Genomic DNA, 10,000 nt, shown 5'->3' on the forward strand with positions numbered 1-10,000 from the left:
GGTCCCATATACATCATACCATGCTTCTGATTTGTCTAAAACTCTACCTACTTTAGGCACCTTAAATTTCTTATCTTATATGCACAAAACATCACTAATGGACTGGGAATTATGTTATGCTTAGCTTTGTACATTATGACTAAAGCATCTTGAAAAATGCAAACTTCTTGGTATACCAGCCGCAACTAAGGAGTTCGTCTTCATACGTTCCAGCCGAGTTGTCTTTTGACAGGCGAACAAGCTCTTGGAACCACTTCAGTTTGTTATTCTAAGAAGTTCCAGTCAGTTTCTAAAAGGTGTCAAAAACGTCCTTTGATCCTTATAGTAACGAAAGCGGTGAAGCGAGGGAAATTTAAGAATCCGTTTCAGTTTTATTTTTATTTCCAAACGAATATGCAAAAGCATGATTTGCATCAGTTTCCCATGCACTGGACCCTTGCTTACTCTTCCATCTCTAATGGATCAAACTGCTGAGCAATAAACCGCCAGGATACATTATCAGAATACCAACACTGAACAATTTCTGCTTTCACCATGACGTAGGTATTTTCTTTCGAAAAGTAAAATGGTTGGACTTCGCCATACTTCATGAGATTGTATGTGTCTTCACCAAAGGTAAACTCATCGTGCGTTTTGTCTTGGACGTTGATTTTCGCTCTATGCCATGACCATGTTAAAATGTCAATAATGCTTATCAAACATTTGGACAATGCAAACTCAATTACCATTGCATCTCTTGTTGGTGGTTCCATATCGAAACCCAAGCCTCCCTTTAGATAAAGAATAAGGTAACCAAGAATTGAGACTGAGCCATCCACAATTTGTAATCCTTCGAGGTAAGACGAACGAGGTAATACATTAATACATCTCAATTGATCATTGGTCTCTTTGCCATTCTTTAAAACCACTTTGATGGGGAAGTCGGTTTCGTTGACAAATTGAACCCAATCTCCTGGCCCCATCACTCGTGACTTCATCCTTTCCCAAAGGTTTCCTGGAGGAATTTGGTGCCTGTCATCTAGTCCTATCTTCACTGATTGGTGAGAGACATGCTCGGCCGCAGATTCAACAGCCAACATATCAGGCATTTGGGTCAAGCCAAGGACGTTTCTCACCGCTTCTACGACATTTTTGGCTGACAACTGTCGACTCAAAGCCAGGATCTTCATTAGTTTTCCACCTTCACAAGGAAGACTTCCGAGAAATTTTAAGTAGTTCCGGTCTGAAAGGAAGGAGAGTTTTCCTATCGCATCTTCTCTCCGGGAATGGAGTATTCGATCCACTTCTTTACTTTTGCGCACTTGACCCAGGTCTTCAAATCTTGCTTTGGCAGCCATAAGGAGTCCCATGAAGCAACTGTAAGCCTTACAGTAAGTAGTTAACGCCGTCAAATAATCCACCACTTCGGGGTCTCCAGTGAGGGATCCTTTGCTGTATTTAAACGTCAGTGGCATTTCAAACGTGTTGGACAACTCACCCATAAACTGGACATAATCATTCCAAAGGTTTGGGTCATCTAGCTTGTCTCTTTGAGTCATCGTTTGCAGCTGTACTATCTGTTCTGACACACGACAGCTTATACCATCGTATTTCTGGTACTGTAAACGACGACTGGAGCCACGCCATCCATTATCAACAATCTTTGCCAATTGATCTACCACAGATGGTTGGTTTTGTTTGCTATTGAGAAGAATGGCTTGACATAAGCATCTGATAACCATGCCTTGAGGCTCCCCTATGAGTCCTGCAGCGGCGGAAACTATTTCCAAAATGCCCTGTGTGATATCCACATCATTTTGACTTTTTATCTTTCCGCTGGATTTTAATATAGCTTGAACAACCTTTTCCGTTTTTTCGATAGGAATCTTCCTAGCCGGGGATTCTCTTAATGCCATTTCTTGTCTTGAATCTGCAATTTCCAAGGAGAAAAGGTACAATTTTTCTTTTTGTAATTTGTTCAGTTTGAGCCAGAGGTATAATGACATCACAGTGCACTTGATAAGACAGAATCAAACAATGAAAGAATAAGGCATTACTTAAAGTTGATCCGTTGATGGGTAGACTGTAATTCATATTAAGTAAATTCATCACGAGCCGGGACTGAACGAAGTTCAAATATTCGAAAGGATGGTTGCTACGGGATGACGTCATTATCCGGCTTAGTGCACATCATCACCTCGACACCTCGTTGGTATCACTTTGTACAAACGTTTTGTATTGTCAGCTAGCGAAGCCTGGTTATTTTAAAATTAATAGAATGGGCAGTATCGACTTTGTCAGGTCTTTGATTTCATGTAATATTTCTACGTAAGCAAAAGCGGGAAAATTTACTTTCCCTCGATCGAGTGCAACGGTGGAACTTTTCGAATGGCTAATTGATGCACCCTTCTATAACTCATCAAAGGCAAAGGTTTCTTCTGAACGGAAAGATTTGCGGCGCCCTAAGTTTTGGAAAACGTATGTCAAGGAGCCCTGTGGTAGCAAATTTTCCAGTGGAATTTGCCTTGGTTCCTGTCGAGAACTTGAAAAATGGCGGGAGTTTCGAACGACCATCGATACTGCAAGACAATAGAGTCACGGCCATCGCATCTTCGTTTGGCGTGATTTCTGTCTTCCTCCATCAGAAATTTAAAGAGCGCGAAAAATAGGAAAGTATACTTGGATTGTCAATGCCCTAAATTCACTTCAAATCGATGCAGAGCGCGATGAAATTTAAAGCGCGATCGACCCAGCAAGCTGATCGTGGGCAGGAGCGGTTGAAGAAATTCATAACGTGAAATGTTTTAACACTGGAGACGACAAGGTCGCCGGATCTGATTAATCAGGTTACCTTTTGTGAGGAAATGGTTCAGGAATCAAGGTTCAAGTTGTAATAACATGTTTATTATTATTATTTTTTGTTTCACAGTAATTGTTCTAGGGCAATTTGTCTATCCTTTCTGGTTCATACAATCTGAAGTCATGGTATTCAGCTCTAGTAATTTCATGAGCTTATGTGGGATATATAACATGTTTACTTATTTTTCTTTGATATTCACCATGAATTGTGCCATAATTATATTGTATATCCTTTCTGGTTCATCCAGACTGAAGTGGTATTCAGAGTAATATCTGAGTCGGCAGTTTAGTTTTGCATGTTGCAGGTTGCATGTTGCAGGTTGAAATTTACTGTGACTGTTACATGAATAGCTAACCTTCGGCCTAATTAGGCCTAATAACGTTTCTTTAGGCCTCCTTAGGCCTAAAAACGTTTCTTTAGGCCTAATTAGGCCTAAGGTTAACTATTCATGTAACAGTCACAGTAAATTCAACCTGCAACCTGCAACCTGCAACCTGCAAAAACTAACCTGCCGTATCTGAGTTCCACTGGGATATATAACATGTTTAGTAATCCTTTGTTGACCTTTGCCGTTCATCAAGACCAATGTCGTATATCTTTTCTGGTTCACCCAAGCTGAAGTCCTGGCATTTGCTGTCATCCCTGAGCACGTCTGAGATATATAACATGATTTGTTTCTTTAACATGCTATCCTGGCATTGTGTGTGATGCCTGAGCCTTCTGGGATATGTAGCAGGTTTTGTTTCTTTTCTTTGAAAAATTCACTTTTAACTAGGCTATAATGCACCTATCAATGTTAAATGCACGAAACCTTTCCACTGCTCACAGTACCGAACAAGACCCTAACATTTAGCAAAACAACCTGAACAATATTAACCAGCTTTCGAATCAATCAAGCGTGCACTATGATAGAGTGGAAAATTCATGAATATGTAGAAATGATACAAAAAGTAATCGGAAAAAAAAGTAGAAAGAAACATTCTCGTACTTGTGAACACTCCAGCAAGGACTGATAGAAGTGATGGACCTTATCTACAAAAAGACAAGACCAGGGGCGGAGCTAGGATCCGAAATAGTTTCTAGGGGGGTCCGGGGGCATACTCCCCCGGGAAGATTTTAGATTTTAACTCTCCAAAGTCCCCTTTCCCATGTTTCTGACCGACTTCCGTAAAACGTTGGAAACCGGTATGGATCCACCCCAGAAGACGGATTCGCTTACCTTTCTTTCAACCACGGTGTCCAAAACAATCAGGAAAACAAGAGAAGCCCCATCAAAACCAAGGTTGAGGATAACTCATCTCCAGGTTCTCTCAGTGTTCCAAGATGGCGGACATGTCAAATTCCTGACCATGGGGCAATGCCTACATGTCAAAATCCCTACCCAGGGGAAGGCTCTCTGTGTCAATTTCCCGTGGGTAGCCCGCCCCCCCACCCTGGGGCTTAACATTGATAGGTGCATAAAGTTATCTATCCTTTCTGGTTCACCCAGGCTGAAGTCCTGGCATTTTGTGTGATGCCTGAGTGCGTCTGGGATATATAACATGTTTTTTTTTTCTTTTGTTTGAAAAATTCACTTTTAACTAGGCTATAAAGTTATCTATCCTTTCTGATTCACCCAGGCTGAAGTCCTGGCATTCTTTGTGATGGCCGAGTGCTTCTGGGATATATAACATGCTTTGTTTCTTTTCTTTGAAAAATTCGCTTTTAACTAGGTTATAATGTTATCTATCCTTTCTGGTTCACCCAGGCTAAAGTCCTGGCATTCTGTGTGATGCCTGAGTGCTTCTGGGATATATAACATGTTTTGTTTCTTTTCTTTGAAAAATTCACTTTTAACTAGGCTATAATGTTATCTATCCTTTCTGGTTCACCCAGGCTGAAGTCCTGGCATTCTGTGTGATGCCTGAGTGCTTCTGGGATATATAACATGTTTTGTTTCTTTTCTTTGAAAAATTCACTTTTAACTAGGGTATAATGTTATCTATCCTTTCTGGTCCACCCAGGCTGAAGTCCTGGCATTCTGTGTGATGCCTGAGTGCTTCTGGGATATATAACATGTTTTGTTTTGTTTTGTTTTCTTTGAAAAATTCACTTTTAACTTGGCTATAATGTTATCTATCCTTTCTGGTTCACCCAGGCTGAAGTCCTGGCATTCTGTGTGATGCCTGAGTGCTTCTGGGATATATAACATGTTTTGCTTTGTGTTCTTTGAAAAATTCACTTTTAACTAGGCTATAATGTTATCTATCCTTTCTGGTTCACCCAGGCTGAAGTCCTGGCATTCTGTGTGATGCCTGAGTGCTTCTGGGATATATAAGATGTTTTGTTTTGTTTTCTTTGAAAAATTCACTTTTAACTTGGCTATTATGTTATCTATCCTTTCTGGTTCACCCAGGCTGAAGTCCTGGCATTCTGTGTGATGCATGATTGCTTCTGGGATATATAACATGTTTGGTTTTTTTTTCTTTGAAAAATTCACTCTTAACTTAAGCTATAATGTTATCTATCCTTTCTGTTTCACTCAGGGTGAAGTCCTTTCCTTCTGTACAGTGCCAGAGCTCTTCTGGGATATATGCTATGTTCCATAATGTGAACATACCTAGCCTTTATATATTTGTACACATTTGAGGAAATTTGTTAATTTATTCTACTCTAATATATTTTAATTTCAATAGGGTCCCCAATTAACTCAGTTTTCTATAGTTAATCCATGGAGTTTTCATTGAAGTACATGTCAGTGTCAGTGACGTTCGTACTAGCCCGGAAGTGTTGCGCTTTGTTTTTGGTGACGATTGTTTTCAGTTTCAGCGTCATTAATTTCCTTTAATTATTACGTACAGTCCAGATCTTCTATAGCGGACAGCTTGACTTACGAGCACCAAAAACAAAAAAAAAAACAAAAAAAAACAAAAACAAAACAGTTTAATTCAACTTCCATATATACAAGCTCCGTATTCTCACATTCCCGTAAGCAGCCAGCTCAATTACAATATATCTCCTTCCCAAGGGTTTCCAATCTCTTGGAACATTGAATTTGGAACATTTTTTGCCAAGGTTTTTGTCAAGTTACCAGAACGATAACTTAAATCAACTTTTGTTTAATAGTATTGATTGCCAGTGTTACCAACAACTCTATTTTGATTTGTTCACAGACTCAGTGGAACTACGTAACGTAGGGCCTGTTTGTAGTATCCGCTCGCCAAGATCTCAACCTGAGCCGGCAATCCTCTCTGAAAAAATTGTCATGAACGTCCCATTTGCCATCAGCCTGGCTGCTTGATCAGTTTATTTTTGGATTTGTTAGTTCTAGACTCATCTCACAGAGCTTAAATGGACCTATATTTCGAATTAAAAAATACGTACATCTTTTCTCATTTTCTTAATTTTGAAGGAAATCTCAAGTTTTATAATTCACAATTGAACGTATTTCCCTTTATTTTAATCGAGAAAAATCCGTGGAAATGACGCCTGATTCTTTCTGACCTGAATTCTCGGGAGACCGTGACAACCGCTGATGGTCTTGGATTTACCCGACATATAAAAAATATAGTCAGAATCCTTTGTAATCGTGTCACATTTGTGACTACCAACAAAAAAAAGAATCCAGCCCGGTTTTAAGACGTGGTATGCCTTCGGCATCCCACGTAAAAAATAAGACAGCCTTGTGCATCTTTGTCTATTAGCTTTTGTATTCGACTTCGACAAGTTTTCAGTGTCCCTAATTTGCTGGTATTGGCTTAACACATTCCCACATGAATAAAGTTGGTTGCATATAAACGTGGACATCCAAAAGCGTTTACTACCCTTCCGCTTCTCTGCCAAGACTTAGGGCGCTTTCCTTTTGTCAGAACTGGCCGGCCAGACCCGTCAGTTTGCAAGGAAAATGCAACAATTTGAAGGAACACTTGCATGATAATCCCTCGTATTCTTCTGGAGGAGTTTATATCATCCTCCAAGTGTGTTAATTCGAAAGCGTTGTAGAGTTAGTCCTTCCAAATGCTCGGTCTGGCCGGTCAGTTCTGTCAGACTTAGTCCTCAGACTTAATCTGTAAAATGAGAGTTTAACCTAGGGGACTCGTGGTGGGTATTGGTGGGTATATATCCATGAGATCTTTCACCCTGCCAAGTTGTCAATTGCACCCGGTCAAATTCAGCCCCGCGAGTTTAGAAATAGAATGAGGACCGTGTTTTTCTTTGCATGGGCTTGTGAGTCGGCTAGTCAACCATCTGCGAAATTTGAAGACGTTTTAAAAGCTAGAGACTGCAAATTTGAAGAGTCGTTAGTTACCTAGTTATCAAGGAAACTGCACTGTCTTAGTGATGACGTGTCCTTCAGCAACCCGAGCAACAAGCCGGAAGGTAAACCTTTACAATTTGTTAAACTCAACAGATACCACCGTATCCTCAGATCCAATTGCAAGAGATCTCACAAGTTGGAAGGTACTTACACGACGATTTCCTTTGTGGTCCTTAAGGCAAAAAGAACACAAAAAGACCTCCGACACTTGCTTTGTGAACTCCAAATTTGCAGCATTGACATAAAACGATTACAACCGAAAGAGACTGGAGTTTTCTTTATTTACGCCTTGTGTAAGCGTAATTATTCTGCCCTTGACAACATGTAATGGCTGCAACAACTACAACTGGTGAACTCTGACATCCTTATTTTCTTAAAATATGCCAGTGCAATGTGAATAAAACACCTCAAAATGGCTGGCTTGCCTCCGTTTGGAAGAGACGACCAACCTCTTCTGGAAGTTAAGATAATAGGAGGAAAGCGAGTGGAGATTGCAGTTGATAAGTATGGAAAGCCACTAAACGACCAACTCAAGGGTAACCTGGAAGGCTCGAGGTTTCAAGGGCAACAAGCTCACCGGAGCTCTTCGGTTTTGTCGGCTTCAAGCTCAGGAAGTTCCTCTACGATATCTGCTCCTTCATAGTCAAACCACAATAATACTCCGCCAAGAAAAATTTTAAAGTCAGTCACAAGACGGTCCCGAACTTGATCTTCGTATACGTAGTAGCAGCGGGCTTGAAGGCTCGAGAATTAGAAAGTTTTCTTCGCCGAATTCGTCCCCTGTTTTGCCACCTATTAAAAAGAAACCGGTCATTGATTCTGACAAGGCGAGCGGCCTTGCTTCGAAAGTCGGTTCTGTGTTGTTGGGATTTGATACGCTGAAACTACGAGATGCCTATATGAACTTCGCAGGATTTGATTCAACTTTGTCGGGCTTTGTCTCCACGGATCAAATCGAAAGAGAATTTTTTAGGTTACAAATCCCTGTTAGGGGAGATCTGTTAAACGAGGTGCTATCTTTGTTTATGTTAGCTCACCGACCGAACTGGATAAGCTATGAGCAACTTTTGAAATTTCTCAGTAATTCAGTTCGTCCGACTGCCACTAGAGAGTTTCAGATGTCGCAGCAAATTGACATGTCATCTAACCCAAGTGATCGTCTTCGACAAAAAATATCTAAGGATTCCCCTAGGGAAACTACTTTGCCCCTAAAGATAGTATAGCAGGGGAAGAATTTTTATCTTCTCAAAAGGTACAAGACTGTAGAAAATGCTAACATGTCAGACCCCAGTTGTTTAAACAAGGGATAGCACTATCCACTGGATAAATCACTAACCACTGGATAACTCAATTGGTTTTGCTAGTATTTATCAGCTGGATAGGAATTTATCCGGTGGATAGCGCTATCCAATGTTTGAACAACTGGCCCCAGGTTGTTTACTGCATAATAACATCTCTTTTTAATGTAATTCCAGTGTTATGCTGTAAGTTTCAGGGGCAGACAAAGGGCGGGGGAGGGGAGGGGAGGAAGGAGGGTAATAACCACAAACCATTTTTCCCTCCTTTTTCTTTTAATTAAGTCAATTTACAAATTATCTTACAATATGCAAGTTTTATTATTTCAAATCTGGATGGCCTCTCTCTTCGCATAGGATGTATTAATGTACCACCCAAGTATCTGATTTCCTTGACTTAAAATCTATTTATTTTCTACTTTTGTAACACAGTATTTCGATCTATTTATCTTCTTTTATTGTATTTTTTATTTTCCTAGAACAGATACTGTTTACCTGAAGTGAACTTTTTATCATAGTAGGGGTGACAAATGGTACCTCCAAAATCTTCACACCTGCAAACTTTTCATCCAATCTCGAAATCGTGACAGTCTTTGCAAAGAGCCTCGAAGTCTCATATATATTGCATTTATTTTGGTGTGAAGTCTCGGATGTTTTGGTCTCGGCCTCTCAGTGAGTCTCGGATTTTCCCTTTCGTCTCTCCTTATAATGCAAAACATAAGCAACGTCACAATGGCAGCCTAAACTATCTGGACTTTTGTCAGAGTACATACTTCAATTCTTTCAATTCAACCCCCCCCCCCCCCCCCTAAGACAATTCCTTGATCCACCACTGAGTTGAAACGGGTTTTGAGGGAATCCTGTTTGAAGGCACCTGAATTTTTGAGGTTTCCATGAGAGGCAACTGCTTCAATTGTCCATTGAAGTGTGAGGATCACTTTGAACACTCTTTTGTAGTAAATTTATCATTGCAAAGTGTTAAGGGCCAGAACGTAAAGAGAATAAAAACAAGGTGCTATTAACTTTCAGTATAGATCAAGAAAATAAGGTGAGTCAAATTATTGACTTCTCACTTGATCTAATGCAAGGCAATTTTCCTTATTAAAAGTGGAAAGTTCAGGAGTGAATGGCTTAACATTTTATCCCTACAGCCACTCAAAATCTATTTCCCCTTTAACACATTGACCCCTTGAAGCTACAATCTCGGACAAAACCTGTTGAGACAAAAGAACACTTGTGATAATTCAACAAGTTATCCAAATTTACCGCTTGAAACCTGCCCTTTTCCCTCCTCCACCCCCCCCCCCCCCAACCTCAATGTTGATTTCTCTTGGGCAGAAATATACTGTAGAACATATGATGATACTGAGCAACATTGACTGAGGGTGGGGAGGGGAGTGGTAAGGGGAGAGTAAGTAGGGATGTTTAAAAATGAAGGCGAATTTGTGTTACTGTCTTAACAGTTTTGTCCGAGATTGTAGACGTAATAGATTTTACTCTGTCTAATGCCAAACAATTTCACTCATCAAATATTATGGGGGGCAAGCACACCATTAGATATTATATAAA

The 10,000-nt window shown here is 40.2% G+C and overlaps 1 protein-coding gene and 1 pseudogene across 2 annotated transcripts in view; one reads left to right on the plus strand and one right to left on the minus strand.

The window, feature by feature from the left end:
• The window catches only part of LOC138024508 (uncharacterized), a 7,575-nt gene extending 174 nt beyond the window's left edge, over positions 1 to 7,401 (minus strand). Inside the window, exons 1-2 of one of the 2 annotated variants that reach the window (XM_068871720.1) lie at positions 7,288 to 7,401; positions 1 to 1,909 (exon numbers count right to left, since the gene is read on the minus strand). The exon at positions 1 to 1,909 is cut by the window's left edge and continues 174 nt beyond it. In XM_068871720.1, coding sequence (XP_068727821.1) covers positions 441 to 1,895 — 1,455 coding nt within the window. In that variant the 5' untranslated portion in view covers positions 1,896 to 1,909; positions 7,288 to 7,401 and the 3' untranslated portion in view covers positions 1 to 440. Of the gene's footprint in view, positions 1,910 to 7,127; positions 7,241 to 7,287 lie in introns of those variants that run through there. The other variant, XM_068871721.1, reaches the window with a different exon arrangement.
• Positions 7,402 to 7,548: 147 nt separating this feature from the next.
• Positions 7,549 to 8,359, plus strand: LOC138024510 (uncharacterized; annotated as a pseudogene).
• Positions 8,360 to 10,000: the final 1,641 nt, after the last annotated feature.

Source organism: Montipora capricornis, chromosome 11 (assembly GCF_036669925.1).
Source record: "Montipora capricornis isolate CH-2021 chromosome 11, ASM3666992v2, whole genome shotgun sequence".
NCBI lineage: Eukaryota > Metazoa > Cnidaria > Anthozoa > Scleractinia > Acroporidae > Montipora > Montipora capricornis.